The sequence below is a fragment of the Meriones unguiculatus genome, chromosome 8, assembly GCF_030254825.1.
Source record: "Meriones unguiculatus strain TT.TT164.6M chromosome 8, Bangor_MerUng_6.1, whole genome shotgun sequence".
Taxonomy (NCBI): Eukaryota; Metazoa; Chordata; class Mammalia; order Rodentia; family Muridae; genus Meriones; species Meriones unguiculatus.
The window spans coordinates 45,160,901-45,177,687 of record NC_083356.1 but is presented as its reverse complement, the minus strand read 5'-3'; the positions used below and the strand labels follow the sequence as shown (position 1 = coordinate 45,177,687).

Genomic DNA, 16,787 nt, shown 5'->3' with positions numbered 1-16,787 from the left:
ATCTGTATTAAGAAATACTTTCTTCTAGTTTATGTGTTAGTAAAGCCAAAGAAGAAACAAAATAAACTAATGCAGCATACAACTATTGATGGAAGATGTCAATGAAAGTTCAATTCACACAGATCAGATTTGATTTGTTCAAAGCATTACGAATGAATAAATATCTTCAGTCTTTGTTGATTTTTTAGTTGGCTTTAACTTTTACATTTTGGATATAAAATATGGTCCCCAAACCTTTATCAAAATGTTAGTAAATATACAAATGGAATAATTTCTTGTACATGTGATTAAAGAAGCAAAATATTTTTGAAAATGTTTCAATGTCTTTTGTAAAGCAAAATATTGTTTTAAGTAGGAGAATAATCTCCCCAGAACACACTCATTTCAATTTCTACTCATGTACATGACAATGTTCACAAGAATCAAATGATATGGAAGGATTTTCATAGGAATGGTCTTTGTTTAAGTTAGCTTCTTTTTGAGAGGAAAAAAATTCTAATGAACTCCACTGCTGACTGGAATTGCTTCTATCCTGATGTAACTTAAAACACTACATAAAAATAGATAGGAATCCTTGTGCTTTCATCTTTTATACAACCATGGGACAAAACAAAGTTGTGTAACACCTGGGAAGTTAAACTATCTTAATATAAAAGATATTAAATTACCGATAGGCTAAGTCTGCTTATGATTTGAACATGGTGTTATCCGTTTTAGCTTTCATAACCTTGATTCACATCATTCAGCCTTTTTTGTTGATTGAATGGAGTTGCCATGGTTACCTTTCTTTGGGAGTGAAATCATTGTTGGAGTATAGATTTTACTTTCAGTTCACTAGTCCGCCACATACAAGTAGTATTTATGAAGCAAACATAATCCCAGTCAAAATGTGTAGTAGGCTCAGATATCGTTATGTCAGAAGTTGGTTACAGAGTGGTTACCTGGTTTAACTACAATGTACTTACTTTTGGTGGTTACTTAAAGGATGGAACCATCTGGCTTTTCCAAATCCTCACACAGAAATGGTGACTGCTGAAACAGTGTCCTCCATGTTTTTGAGATTGTGATTTAGGAAAACTGCCCCAGACTATAAGGGAAGGGCGTCTTCTTGCATGTATTCCTTGGCTTCCCTTTCCCTCCTTAAGAAAATGTCCTGCACTCTCATGACCCCTTCCAGCTGCAGGGAGATGGGGAAAATGAAGGAAGGCAGTGGGGGAAAGGGAACAAATTAGAGCTAGCTATAAGGATACATGAATAAAATTCATAATAACACTCAATATTTTGTGTGCTAACTTAAAATATCAATAAAAATAAACTAAACTCTCTTATTAAAAGTGTCTATTTAAAGAGTCATGTCAAAGAAAGGTATTTTACAGTGATGATTCTTGAATGTTGAGCAGTCACAGAAAAGTACATAGCAAAGTACAAAGTATGATGAGTCATACAATTACACAAATCAGTTGATACTTCTCCCTGCACAGGACATCCTAAAACATCTTTTCTTTTACTTAGCTCCATGTCATTATCAGCAAGACATTGGCCAAAGTGGTTGTTGACTGTAAGGAAGTGGGTCAGAAGGCTATAAATGCATCAGCGAATATCACATCGGATGGTGTGGAAGTTCTAGGCAGAATGGTCAGATCAAGAGGACCAAATGGAAACTCTGCACCAGTAAGTAGATAAAGAAGTGAAACTGTGTGTCTGTTACAGGAAAAATAATTAGTTTATGTTTAGCTTCAAGGGAAGGAATTTGGTAATGAGATTGATGGATGGGTGGATGGATAGACAAATGCACAGAGATGGATAGATAGACAGATAGATAATAGATAGTTGATAGATGATAGAGGGATAGATGATAGAGAGATGATTGATAGAAAGATGATAGATGGTGGCTCTTTAAGCAAACATGGATGTTCAAGGAAGTAAGCTTCTGTCTATTATAAAGAGAATGCTTCAGGTACTAGACTAGTTAATTATCTAAATGCATTTAAGATTTGAATATTATAATATTCAGCACCATATTTGTGACATAAGTGGTTTGTTATTGGAATTCAAAACTCTACATGTACAAATTTGTAAAAGAAAATACAAATCCATACAAAGTTTCTCAACACTGTACCTAGGAAAGTGGAATATGCCTCTAATTTGGGTTAGATTTGTATATTTTACAACTATCTTTGCTATCAAAAACCCTTTATAAGGGTTATTGATATTAGAAGTTACTGATGTAAAAATATTTCTAAAGTAATTTTTACATTACTGAAATGGAACGTGAGCCTGGGAGACTTCCAACTGGCATAGACATCACATTCCTTCCACTCACTGCCCACAACAAAGAACAGTGTATACAGGGTTTTGTTTTAAAAGCATGATTCACAGCCAATTAGTAGCGCTCTGTCATTTGAGTCATACGAAAACTGGTAACATTTTAGTTTTTAAAAAGAACTCTGAGTATTTTAACCTACGTTTCTCCTTTCTGTAACAGCAGAAACTGTTTTAAGATTGTAAAAATACAGAATTAGCGAACTAAGGACGTGCTGGACCAACAAATGCAAGGATGAATAGATAGACTCGTTTAAGGGGGGAAACTTGGGGCCCAAATCACTTTGTACTATTATGCTTTTCTCAATTTTAACCATGGTGCACCTAATGTCCCTGAGAGTAGTACTCGAAGGTGACCAGCACAACAATGACTTTTTCATCCTTCATCTCACCTTTTACAGACAACTAAACACTCATTTACTACTTGATTATTGACGGTCACATCTTTTTGCCTTGCTATTTATTCATATTTTACCTCTCTAGACAGAATATAAGCTCCCTGAAATAGAAGCGACAGCATGGGCTTCTTTAAAAAAATTATCACAGTCTGACACATTCCTACAAGCACAGTAGGTGCCCAAGAAACACTTGCTAGAATGAAAATAGAAATGAACTATCTCTTACATGTAGGGTTTTGTTTGTGGTGCTGAGGCTTGAACCTAGGACCTCGTGAGCATCAGGCAAGGAGCTCTGACTGAACTACATTCCTAGCCCCAGACTATTTGTTTTGCACAGTTTCTTTCCTTAAAAGATGTTATCTGTAGTATACCCCATCTGCGGCATTGACTGCAGTCTTTTAACATGCATCCTACTCTCCCCTGTTTGTATTTTCTAACTGTAAATTTATAATAACAATGATAGTAATTGCGTTTCAAATCACACCATAGGTAAAAATATGCTCCATTTACATAACCAATAAAACATCAAAAAATTGATTACTACCCCTAAAAGTGCCTGTATGTCTCAGGTATACTGATGGTAATTTTTCACTTTGGGACAGAAAAGAATCGCGGTTTAACAGAGGGCCCTTTGTGGCAACTTGCAGCCAGCAGCAGAACAAAGGGGAATTTATAGATGTCAATAACTAAAGAGTTCTTTGTAAGGCTAGTAAGAAAAAAAAAAAAAGCCATAGCTTTTCTTATAATCTAGAAGTCTGTGAAGGACTCCTAAACAGCTTTTTAGTCTTCCCACTTACTAAAGAATTTGCTTATGATGAAATTGATAATATTAGCTTCAATCTTAAAAATGCATTTGAGTAGTAAGTTTTGCTTGGGGACGGGGTGGGTGTCACTTGATGGTCTCAAGGCCATATGAAAGAAGTACTGGCTTTCGGATTTCAGTTTCAAAAAACATCCAACTCAGTGTTGGTCTTCCTCTGGCAACCAGTGAAAAGGTATGTGAAACGGGCATGTTTCAGATAATTCCAGGAGGAATAATTCTAATAGTAGCTCACAGGTCAGTGTCGCTTGCCAAATCTAGCCCTGATTCAAAATGTTGGAGGACTCTTTGATTTCCTCTCTAAAGAAAAATTTATATCCTTTCAAACCATCTTTGAGTGAAAGGAGAGGATTTAGGATTATAGTAACGACTGTATAGAAACTGCTCACATCCTTAACAAAAACAAGTCATGCTCAGAAATGCAAGATTCCGTAGGTGGTGGCTATCCCCAGGGAGACTAAACTAATAAGCAGGCTTCACTTAGCTGTCAAAACACGTGTGCAAAGAAAACTAACTGCCTCTCCTTTCCAGTTTTCTTCCTCAGAGGTCTGTTACGTTTTTACCTTTTTTTTTTTTTTAATGATTCTAGAAAAAGTTTGAGCTTCTGGCATGAGACCATGTTTCTTAGATTTTTTTTTTATGCTGTATGAATCTAATACTCAGGCAGTTATTCATCTGGCGTTTATTGAGCCTCCTGCTATTTAAATAAAAGACAAACATGCCAAGTAGCCACCTATAATTTTATACACTGAGTAAATCTTTTTGGTGTAGAATTCAACAGTAGACTAGCTGATGATTCGTCACTAGCCAAGTGTTAATTTTTCTCTCTACTGAAAACAGGCTTCCCTTCATATGTGTATTCAGATCACAGTTGCCCTTCTCCCAGCCTCCCTGCTTATCTTCTCACCCATATCTACACCCTTTCTTTCTCTCACCCATTAGAATACAAACAGGTATTAAAAAATATCTACCACAGGCATAAAAATAGTTAACTTTCATTTCTCAGTTTAACTAGAACACTCACAGTTTCCCTAAAATTTAATAATTAAAAACAAGCCAAACTCTAAGCTCTACCATGGCCAATGCCAAATGCTTCTTGCTTTGTTAATGAAGTCAATGAGAAGTTGGACACCTAATGAGAAATGCAAGATGGCTTAGGTTTCTGTAGCTCTATCTATGGGATAGTCTTTTACACAGAAAGTTTTCGATTTGTACAAGTACATAGATGTATTTATATTATTCAAGAAAAAGTTAGCTGAGAAAATCTGGTACTGACTGCAAAGTTGAGCCAAGAGAATTTTGAAATTCCCATTCATGGATCAAAATGACTCAACTGCTGAAAAATATTTTAATCTTATTTTCTTGCTAACACTTGACCCCAAATAACTTGCCTTTTGAGCTTCACCCAGAGAAAATGTCCAGTAATGAAAAATAGCGTTTGTAATTGGCTAAGTATTCCATTTAGCGAAATTACAGACTGTAAATGTAAAAGGTTACATGTCTCTCCTTGTGTTTCAAAAATCTATATCTTTTATAGTTTTGGGGTCAGTAGGAGGCTGTCTCTTATATTAACTGCTTGAGCTATGACTTCTTTTGAACCTTGTTGTTTTGGATTCCAAGGCACTCAAGTATGAGATGCTTTGACATAAAATCTCTGCATTATCTCTTGTTTAAGTTGTACAGCTACATATGTCACTGCTTTTGGAATAAAAGCCAGACGCATGTTTTATTTTGTTGTTGCAGTGTTTTAATCCTTCTGTAGAAATGTGCCTTGGGAAAGAAGTCCTAAGTGCAGGCTAAGGAATCTAAGCTATCACAAAGACAAAACGACTATGAATAAATTTGTTGTATCCAAAGAAAAAGCTGCTGATCCTATCTAACTTGCAAAAGAAAAGGCATCCCACATAGTAGCATTCCTCAAATGATAGTATTAGCTTCATTAAATACTTAGTGGATGCTTGATCCCTTTAGGAGATAACCTGAGCTCTTACAAATCCTAATCAATCCACAGGGCAGAGGGCTAGGCAAAGGCTTATATGTAGACATTACTCAGCTTTATGTGGCTGAGGGCTGAGTGTTTATCGGAAAAACTTCAAGAAGGCTTGATGCGTATGGGAGGTGGTGAAGGGCTTTTGCTTTAAGTAAATATTTCCATTCACTAAAATATTTTAACATGAAGGTTTTTATCCAGGAATGCTAAATTTCTTAATGCATAAAAGGTTTCCAGACATAGCTGACTCTAGCTGATGCTTGCTGTCCATAATGAGCTCCATTGAATAAATAAATGCAGTAACATTATAAAGTCAGGCTTGGCTACTTCATTTCAAGCATTAACCCAAAGGTCCGCTTATTACTAAATAAACCACACTGGTTTAGACCACATGTTGATTGTACTGTTCAAATCTCAACTGGAATTGAACTTCCATTATATACTTCAATTTCTCATTTCAGGTCTTCCAGACCTGGACTGCAGAAAGGGCATGGTCATCGCTGTGCTACATGGTGATGAGCTGAGAAAAACTGGTAGATAAATAGGGCTTAGAATAATACCCGACACAGAGGAAAATTTCAAAACATGTTGGTTAACATTGTTTTTTCACTAAGATTTTTTTCAAAGTGTTAAAAGTAAATAATAATTTAGAAGAAAACTATTCCATATCTGCCCTCACTACTGTCACTTTTACTTTGATTCTACGTTTTTGGTTTCTATACTTTAAAAGTAAATTACGAGAGAGTTGTGTTTTGAACTTTAAAATGATATTTACAATTTACTGCAGGTGTGTTTCAGACACTGTTCTAATACTCCTTCCATATTAGCTCATTTGATCTTCACAACAAACAGGAATGGCTAATAGAATTTAGTATCTCTTATCTGAAATATATGGAAACACAGAATTTGAAGACTGGAAATTTTGAATATACATACGGAGAAATCTTGAAGAGGGGATCCAAGTCTTCACACTAGATCTATTTATGTTTTGTGTATACCTTTTACATACATTCAACAAGAACTTTAAACATCTTTAATGAGCTTGCATTTCATACAAAACCTACTGAGCAAGGGCATTATTTCAATACTCAGATAGCTTCATACATTCAGAGTAGGGTTGTTCAAATATGTCAGCACACACTTTTACAGGTGAGAGAAATGAGAGTTCAAAATAGGAACTAGTTTCTTCAGGATAACTCACTGGGGCTGGAGGTAGAAGCCCTATCCTGGCAGCCTCGTTCCATGGGCTCGAGTCTTTGTGCTCTCTGAAATATCTCTTGCTATATATATATATATATATATATTGATCATTGTTTTGTTGAATGGCTTCCCTGTTCTGGATCATGTAGCATACCTTTAAGGTCTGGATGTTAAAATACCCAGAAGGTTGGATAAACTCTGTACTCTGCTGACATTTCAGCAAATAATACTTTGATATGCTAAATTTCAAGAAAGTAAGCTGTTTTGCATAATGACTCTATTTTCAAAACTCAAGGCTTTTCTGTTGACTGGTCAGAGCAAACATTCCATTAATCTGCACAGTTATGCTTGAACACGAGAACAGAAAGCCTGATTTCATTTTCTTGCTAGTAGAAGTGGTTCTTTGGTTGTACTCCCTAAACCCATGGAAACTTGTTTCAATGGGATTAACTACTTGAGCACTGTCATTTTCACCCTAAGGGCCCTTGGCCAAGGATGAGTAGCATTCTTTGGATTACATATTTATGGTCCTTATTGAAAGCATTGTTTACTGCAGGTTGCAGCTGAAAATGAAAATATTATCATCTTCTCAGTTCTCTTATTGATGCCATGCTTTAATATTTCAAAATTATGTAAAAGGAAATAAAGTAGAAATAATTACGTTGTTAGGTTAGTGTTAACCCTGACTAATGTTATAAAGATAATTTCTGTCTATTGCACCTTGTGCCTTGAATCATTACCAACATATGTGAGTAAAACAGGACTAAATATTTAGTGTGACAAAATTGCTTAAATAAAAATACACGAAGTTCATGAACCCATGGCACTCATTGTGAATCTCTCCTTGCACCTTATTGAGCACAATAGCTTTTCAGCAGCCTTCAATTCCCTATACATTTTTCCAGCACAGGACTGTTTGTTTTCTGTTCTCACTATTGTCACTATTGTCTCAAAAATGGCTATACAATATCTTGCTAACAGCGAAAATGAGTGCATGAAGGAATGAACCAAGTCTATTCATCAGGCTTTCTGCACATTTATTATGTGTGAGATACTATGCTAAGTGGCTCGGAGATGAGCAGTTCCCCTTCCTTGAAGAATTTAAGGAGATGATAATGCAAATAACTGAAAAGCAGGCGCTAAGCGATCCGTGACAGTCATCTAGAGTGCTCTATAATTCGGGGCATTTGGAAGGCGCTAGGAGGGACTTCCAAGCAAGGCTTTAACCACAGAGCTGAGCTTATTGGAGGTAGATCTGAGAAGGGGAAGTAGTGGTAGGGAGGGGGTGTTAGACAGGAGACAGAGTAACTATAGACAAAATGTTAGATCACTGTGTGTTTCAGGAACAAAATCAGTTTGAGTTTATTTTTAAACTTACTTACTGAAATATTATGTTATGAATACATTGGTGTCTTATCTCTGATGAAATATTATAACTACAAACACGTTTTATCTGTATCCCCCTATTGAATGATGATTATCTTTTTGAATTAGTTCCAGTTACAGATGTTTGATATCATTTGCTCAACATCCTGGGCCAGTAAAGACAAATGTTGTGAACTTCCCGGCCTGGTAAGAATTCTTTTACCTCTATCGAAATTAAAATCTGTGTTTTCTTTGCAAATAAGAGCCTGTTTCTCAATATTCATTCCATAAGTAATTGCTTTTATGATGATAATTAAAGTCAGGAAGGTTTAATAAAGAGACATAGGAGTAGAAACCAATGAGACCATCACATATGGTCTCCTGTAGTTTGAACTGTGTATAACAGATGTTATTAACACATATTCCAGGTGCTTCCAGACTTCCTGCTTCACAAACTTCCTAGGCCAAAGGAAATGCTTAAAAGTTCCATTTTCCACAGAGGGTCTCTGAAAGACTCTACCTAGCAGTGTATCAAAGCAGATACTGAGACTCATAACCAAACCTTCGGCAGAGTGCAGGGAATCATATCAAAGAAGGGGGAGTTAGTATGACCTGGAGAGGACAGGAGCTCCACAAGGAGCAAATATATCTGGGCACAGGGGTCTTTTCTGAGACTGTTTCTCCAACCAAGGTTCTTGCATGGATATAACCTAGAACCCCTACTCGGATATAGCCCATGGTAGCTCATTGTCCAATTGGGTTCCCTAGTAAGGGGAATCAGGACTGTTTCTGACATGAACTCAATGGCTGGTTCTTTGACCCCACCTCCCCCTGAGGGAGGAGCAGCCTTGCTAGGCCACAGAGGAGGACATTGCAGCCAGTCTTGAAGAGATCTGAAAGGCTAGGGTCAGATGGAAGGGGAGGAGGACCTCCCCTATCAGTGGACTTAGAGAGGGGCAAGGAGGAAATGAGGGAGGGAGGGTGAGATTGGGAAGGAATGAGGGAGGGGCTACAGCTGGGATATAAAGTTAATAAACTGTAACTAATATAAAAAATAAAAAAAATTAACTTAAAAAAGAAGAAAAAGTTAAGAAAAAGTTCCATTTACAAAATGTTTAGTTGCTTATCTTAGCAACTCAGTACCCACAGGAAAATGGTATGCAGGCATTAAAAGGAAAAGATATTTTCATTTGAGAAGTGTATGCCTATTGAGTGTGGCAGTGTTGGCCTTTCTTGTGATCAAACTATGCCTGTTCCTCACTTCCTTTTGCACACTGATTTGCTCCATGATCTTGTTTTTCATTATAGCAACTACTGAAACACTAGGTTTGCTAAGATAGAACATCAAAAAGATGTTTCAGAATAGGCTGTTGACACTGTAGAGTGTTTTTGCTTATACCTTCTGTTTTGTTGGAAGGATATCATGTCATCCATGCTGAACCCAAACTAACTATATAGCCCAGTGTCCTGTTTAGCTTTGATTGTCGGTTTGACAAAGCCTAGAGTCACCTGAGAGAAGAGTCATCTACTTTGATTAACCTGTGGGCATATTTATAGGGAATTGTCTTGACTTAACTGTGGGAGAACATAGCTCAATCCATGCTGTTCTATCTCCAGGCAGCCAGGCCTTAACTGTGTAAAAAAGCTGGCCAAGTATGGGCCTGTGAATGAGCCAATGGCAGAGTTCCTGCAAAGTTTCTGAGTCAAGTTCCTGCTCTGATATCTCTAGAAGTTGGCTGAGACAGACTCCTTCCTCCCCTAAATTGTTTTTTCCAGAGTGTTTTTGGCACAGCAGTAGAAATGAAACTAGAACAACAAGATGACTTTGAACTCTGACCCTCCTGCCTCTACCTCCCAATCTTGGGATTATAAGGTAGCTCTCCATGGCCAGAATGAAGCTCTGAATTATTTTGAGCTAGTTATGTACATGATATCCAGTGGATGTCAAATGCTGCTGTATTTTCCCTGAATTTTTAAAACATTCACAGTGTCAATACAAATTTAGTAGACTGTTCCAGGCTAGCATGTCACACAAATTTGGAACTGTAGTCATAATAAATTTGACACTAGCAGAAAACTAAGCTTTCCCATTATTCTGTCATAAAGTTGTATTTATATGTCTATGTATAAACATGAAAGGAGACTCATATCTTAGGATCCTTGTGGAAAGTAAGCTGGAATAGGAGACTCGGCTCTGGATGGATGTTACTACGTCTTAATAATTAAAGCCATATAATGAGCATAGTCAAGTCTTTGAGAAGTGCAGAGGATTTGATTTTAGAACTAGATTAAAACATTTATTGCATGCAGTAAATTCCTGGGAGCCCCATTTGAGGAAGCAAGCAACCCATTCTTTATAAAAAATAAGTTTCTAAACTAATAATGAATTAAATAAGACATCTTAATGTTACATTTAAAAGAAGATAGGTTGAGAAATTGTAAAGGAAGCAGAATTTCATTCTGTGTCAAGGAAAAATGTGGTCAGCAATTCTAGGAAGGATCTAGGCCCTTTTCATTACTTTGCTTTTTGCTTTATTCACTGAAGGCTTATAAATTATGTTCCAGGAAGATAGGTCATCAGTGTTAGAAAACCACCCCTGGGTCTTGAAACTGGATGGCTGGTGCCCAGTTCATCCGGGAGATCTTCTGAAATACTTAAATTTATATTTGAATTTAGCTGACCAAGTGTCAGAGCAGATGAGATCCACCAGCAGGAGATGTGAATGGAAATCTTTCCTTACTGTCCACCATTTAAAGAAGGGGCCATGAAGGGATTATCAGTCATTTATTCAACTATTTTGGCTGTTTTGTTTTTGAATATTTAGAGACTTACTTACTTTCATCTTGGTAATTTATTGCCTGTGTCCTGTTCTATCTAACCTCACGAGCCTGTGAGGTCTTGAATACGGAAGTGCCTTTTCATCTACTCAAGAGTCTGAGGGACTCTCTGAAGTCCTGTAGTCAGGGCTGAGGTCATTTTGGAGCCTGCTTCAAATGGGATATTTAAAAATTATACGAGGCCGTTAACAGGCACTCTACCTCACTCTGTAGGTAACTAACTCCCTTGGATTCATTCAGCTGGATATTATTTGTTTTCTAACATCTCATGTCAGTAAATATCCCAAGAGAGGAGAAAGAGGACCCCAACCCTAAAGCTTCAGGTCTATTATGTTGTCTTAGTTTTAGCTACAGAAGCTGATAGTATTGTCACAGGACACCAATGTGCTTAAGCACTTTTAATTTTTTGTTTTAATCCATGTACAGTAGCTTTGACTTGAGCCTTTCAAAAAGTTATCCTTTATCCTTTAAAAACAGGAAAACAAATGTAACATAATGACAGTGTTTAGGGCCTTTAGTTCAGGGAACATTGCTACTCTAGATGAATTAAATAGAAACCAAAAAATATTCTCCACTCTCTCGGAACTTTGTTCCTTTGCTTGGATTTCTAATCTAGTTTCAACAGATCCCTTTAAAGCTGTGATACTGATGACCCATATGCACCCATGCCATCTCCTTACTGAAGAGACGTTCTGATTGGGAACCTTATAGCATAATGTCCACTTAAAACTTTTTAAATGTCTCCTAACGTATTTTCTTAGTTAATAAAGCAATTTATGTAGACTGTCTTGTTAACAATTACACTTTTTCCCCCCTATTCAGCGGGATGAAGAGTCCTGCCCAGACCTTCCACGTTCCTGCTCTTGCTCAGAAACCAATGAAGTGGCTCTAGGACCAGCTGGCCCCCCAGTAAGTCTGACTAGCTCAGCCTTGGATGTTCTTCAGTAGACTCCGAGGTCTAAGGTGCTGCCTGCTGCACTAAAGGACTGTCACCTATTTAACCCTAAGTAAACTTAGACACATGTACAAGATGATCCTCCTCTTACCATGCCTTCTATCTTCCACTGCCTTATGTACGAAATCCTCCCTTTGAGCTACTGTGGTTTATCTTCAGTGTGGGTTTCAGTTTGGGGCCTCTGCTATCCCTATAAGATTGGCATATCCTCCTGTTGCCCACTCAGTATAAAATGTTATGTGTTCTGATGATGCTGTCCAGTCATTTTCAAGTAAACATGCACACTCCCTAAAATAAATTGGAATCACACAGGGAAAGTGTTAACGCAGTTCATTGATCTTCAGTCCTTTTGCTCAACCAAAGGAAAAATGTCTGGCGTCTCATGGCCCACACTAACATCAATTTACCTCCCCACTTACTATAGAGCATGTTTTTGATGTACAGTTCAAAACCCAAGTAAACTGAATAACATCATCTATACTGAATTAATTGTAAGGTGATCTAGTATTTTTAGCAATATTCTTTTCCATTTATTATAATTCTGTATTTGCTTTTACAAATATTTATTTAAATGCATTTAAATTAAATATTTTAATTTTGAAAACATGTATTAATTAAAATATTCAGACTATGCACACATATATATTTAGATGTATTTAAAAACATGAACAAATACAAAAAGAGTGTATTCACATATTTATTTTGTAGTACATAGATATGTCTAATAAAGAAAATTGCCATTAAAATAGTACAGTTGTTATATCAATATGTCAAAACATCTTGTAAAGAAATGCAAAGGATTGGAATTTCAGAAGCACTAACTTAATTATTTTTATTTCTGTGTAAATAAATGGAATTGAGTTGTTGCTTTTTCGTTGACTTTTTATGAAATTACGGTTTAAAACACACACAAATCCATGTCAATTGAGTATTTTTCTCTTTGTCTATGTTAACAAAAGTAGCATTATATAAGCTCTCAATAAACAAATCCAGTAAGAAATTTTCAGGTTTAGAAGAGCCTGGAGCAAAGATTTTCTAAGACTCTGATCTGCAGGAAGGGCCAGAACTGGGTGGGGGAGTTTCCAGTTGAAGAGCATCATGAGCACTTAATAGTACACATTTACTAGTACACGATGTGTGGGCTTCGTAGAAAACAATCAGCAATGACCTAAGCCCATATTATGAAGAATGATGAATACAGTATGCTGTTTTGAGATTTGTCTGTGAGCTAACAGTTAACATCTGTTTGCCAGGGTGGTCCAGGACTCCGAGGACCAAAAGGCCAACAAGGTGAACAGGGTCCAAAGGTAAGGTGCTCTCTGTCTCAACCAGCCATCTTTGAAGTCAAACATGACTTCATTTACTTTTGTGACTTACAGCATCTTACACGTTTGTAACACTCATATCAAACAATTTTTACTAAAAGTGAAGATGTGTGTGTGTGTGTGTTTAAAACAAAAACAAGTATTTAACTAGTCAGCCAAATGGAAGACTTTTGGGACAGACAATAAAGCTGGTATTCTATGTGGCTTAGTCTGCAAGGTGATTCTCTCAGGGACCTGCTTCTCTTTCTCCAACTAACAGAAATCTGTCTTAAGCAGAATCATGCAGTCACTATTCTGCCTCAGTCCCTTCCAGAGAATTTTTTACATTTTGGATTTTTTTCTCCAATCTTGCATTATATGTAATAAAATGCCTAGCTTTGCCTACTATTCTCAGTACCCAAGGCCACCAAGTATAATGCTCCAGGTCGCGCACTGCAGAGGCATCAGCCAGCCGAAATGACCGGTGCATGCCAACCCACATCAGAACACATACTTTTCTCTTTTGTACAAAGGCATTCTAAGGACTGGCAGAAGCCCAGCTGCTAATTGAGTTCAGGCCTCATCCCCTTCCCTTTGGATTCTGGAAAGTCTTTAACTGATCTTCTATCTCCAGTGCCTTGACCTTCTGGTGGATTCTACACATCTGCTTTCAGATTAATTTCCTGAGAGTCTATGCTATATTTATGCTTGTTTAAAACTCGCCATCATGGACCATAGCTTGGCTATTGTTGGCATCACATTTATTGCCCTTCTTTCCTTAAAGGTTTATTTTATGTGTATGGGTGTTTTGCATAAATGTCTGTGTACACTTTTATGCAGTGCCTCTGAAGGCTGGAATAAGGCATTGGATATCCTGGAACTGGAGTTATATGTGGTTGTTAGCCACCATGTGAGAAGCAATTAGGAATTGAACCCAGGTCCTCTGCAAACAGCACTGAGCCATATCTCAAGCCTTTCTAACTTTCTAACTTGCTTCTGCATCTCGGTCTAGTAACATTGCTCGTCACAATTTCCACACCATCTGTCCTACTGATTTAGTGTTTCGAATATATTAGATTTACATTATTCATACAGAAGAGACCATTACACTGAAAAAGAGTTTTACTTTAAAATTAGAAACAGATGATGCAAGGTAGGACAGGATGTGAGCATGAAAAAGAAGTAAATGAAAGGAAGCTAAAGATAATCAAGCATTATCCAATTCAAAGACCATGGAATGTATCCTTTGTGGTTCCATCTGTTTCATTTTCTGAGATGGGCTTGCTGTCCCTTTCTTGACTCCATCTTTTACCATGCTATAAGGAAGACCAGGGTTGTCTCTTCTCAACAAGGTTGCTCTGGCTCTTTCCCTGGGTTACCTATGACAGAGCCCAGGAGCTCCTATGCTTTCTGGCTTCTGCCTCTCAGGACCTCTCAGCAGGATCTTATTATTTTTTCAATATTCTCAGTGGACTATGGGTCTAATGATGAATATCAATTAATTCAGACCCTTGGTGACCCTAAGGTAACACATTTTCTCTAATTACTTATTCCTACAGTGTTGTCACTAGTGTGGTCATTTTGCTTTTGTAATCTTGACAAAGGATACTAGTATGCAGTAGATTTTGAACAACAGAGGATCCCATAGCCACCTTGGCGAGGACAAATAAACTCTACCTTCCTTAGGGAATGTCCTAAGCGATCCTTTTTTTTTTTTTTTTTCATTTCATTGCACCAAAGAGATTATAATGTGGTCTTACCACGTCAGAAAGCAATGGTCACTGGTCTCTTCTAGTCTACTTGCTTTATATTTTAAAGAATAAAATGGGCCATCTACCTTTTGCCTTACTTTTTAACAATATATAAATGATGCAGTAGTAAACTATTCCTGTTAAACATTCTAACTGATATCTGTGAGCTGCCCCCTTCTTAAGCACACTGCATTTTTTTTGCACTCCAGCTCTCTTCCTCAGAAACCTTGCATGCTTCTTTTTAAGGATTGCTATCGTCTGGTGCGCCTCAGTTTCCTTTCCTGCACAATTCTCATGTCACGTGTGATTTCTGATATCCTCAGAGTCCTGTGAAGCTGTTCTCAGTAGCATTGCCAGCTGCGACTCGTTCCACAGGCAGTTGTTTAATGATGACCTTCCTTGAGATCTCCACAATAGTTGACTCATTCAGCCAGCTCTCAATTGGAATTTGTTTCTTCTTTGCCATCCTGTCTTAACTTTTTGGCTTTTTTATATTCTTTTGCAGGTTTTCTTCCTTCCCATTCTTTTTTTTAATATTTTTTATTTTAAAATAATTTTATACATTCACTTGTATCCCAGCTGTAGCCCTCTCCCTCTTTCCCTCCCAATCTTCCCCTCCCTCATCTCCTCCCTGCCCCCTTCCGAGTCCACTAAGAAGGGATGTCCTTCTCTCCTTCCATCTGGCCCTAGCTTATCAGGTATCTTCAGGATGGTTGCAATGTCCTTATCTGTGGCCGAGCAAGGCTGCTCCTCTCTCAGGGGGGAGGGGAAGCTCATGAGTTCATGTCAGAAACAATTCCTGTCCCGCTTACTAGGGAACCCACTTGGATACTGAGCTATCATGGGCTATGTCTGAGCAGAGGTTACAGGTTATATCCATGCATGGTCCTTGGTTGGATAAACAGTCTCATAGAAGACCCCTGTGCTCAGATATATTTGGACCTTATGGGGCTCCCTGTCCCCTCTATGATATACAAATTCCTCCTTCCTTCATATGATTCCCTACACTCTGCCGAAGGCTTGGTTATGGGTCTCAGCCTCTGCTTTGATACACTGCTAGGTAGAGTCTTTCAGGTGCCTTCTGTGGTAGGCTACTGTCCTGTTACTTGTTTTCTCCTATTTCCAATGTCCATCCCCCTTGTCTTTCTAGATGAGGATTAATCATCTTACCCCTGGACCTCTTTCTTGTTTATCTTCTTTAGGTGTACATATTTTAGTACGTTTATCCTCTCTTATAGGTCTATATAAGTGAGTATATACCATATGTTTCTTTCTGCTTTTGGGATACCTCACTCAGGATGATTTTTTTCTAGATCCCACCATTTGCCTGCAAAATTAATGATTTCCTTGTTTTTAATTGCTGAGTAGTATTCCATTGTGTAAAAGTACCACAATTTCTGTATCCATTCCTCAACTGAGGGACATCTGGGTTGTTTTCCAGGTTCTGGCTATTACGAATAAAGCTGCTACAAACATGGTTGAGCAAATGTCCTTGTGTACTTGAACATCATTTGGATATATGCCTAGGAGTGTTATAGCTGGATCTTGAGGTAGCACTATTCCTATTTGTCTGAGAAAGCACCAGATTGATTTCCATAGTGGTTGTACCAGTTGACATTCCCTCCAGCAATGGAGGAGGGTTCCCCTTTCTCTACAGCCTCTTCAGCATGCGTTATCTCTTGAGTTTTTTTTTATCTTAGCCATTCTGATGGGTGTCAGGTGAAATCTCAGTGTCGTTTTGATTTGCATCTCTCTGATGGCTAGGGAAGTTGAACATCTCCTTATGTGTTTCTCTGCCATTCTATATTCTTGTATAGATAATTCTCTGTTTAGCTCCATACCAC

General features: G+C 37.6%; 1 protein-coding gene across 4 annotated transcripts in view; it reads left to right on the top strand.

Annotated features, from left to right (window-relative positions):
* Positions 1-16,787, top strand: part of Col14a1 (collagen type XIV alpha 1 chain) — a 216,034-nt gene that overhangs the window by 141,775 nt on the left and 57,472 nt on the right. For all 4 annotated transcript variants that reach the window (XM_021650061.2, XM_021650060.2, XM_060389409.1 and 1 more), the window contains exons 34-37: positions 1,513-1,671; positions 8,225-8,302; positions 11,756-11,842; positions 13,142-13,195. In XM_021650061.2, coding sequence (XP_021505736.1) covers positions 1,513-1,671; positions 8,225-8,302; positions 11,756-11,842; positions 13,142-13,195 — 378 coding nt within the window. The remainder of the gene's footprint in view (positions 1-1,512; positions 1,672-8,224; positions 8,303-11,755; positions 11,843-13,141; positions 13,196-16,787) is intronic.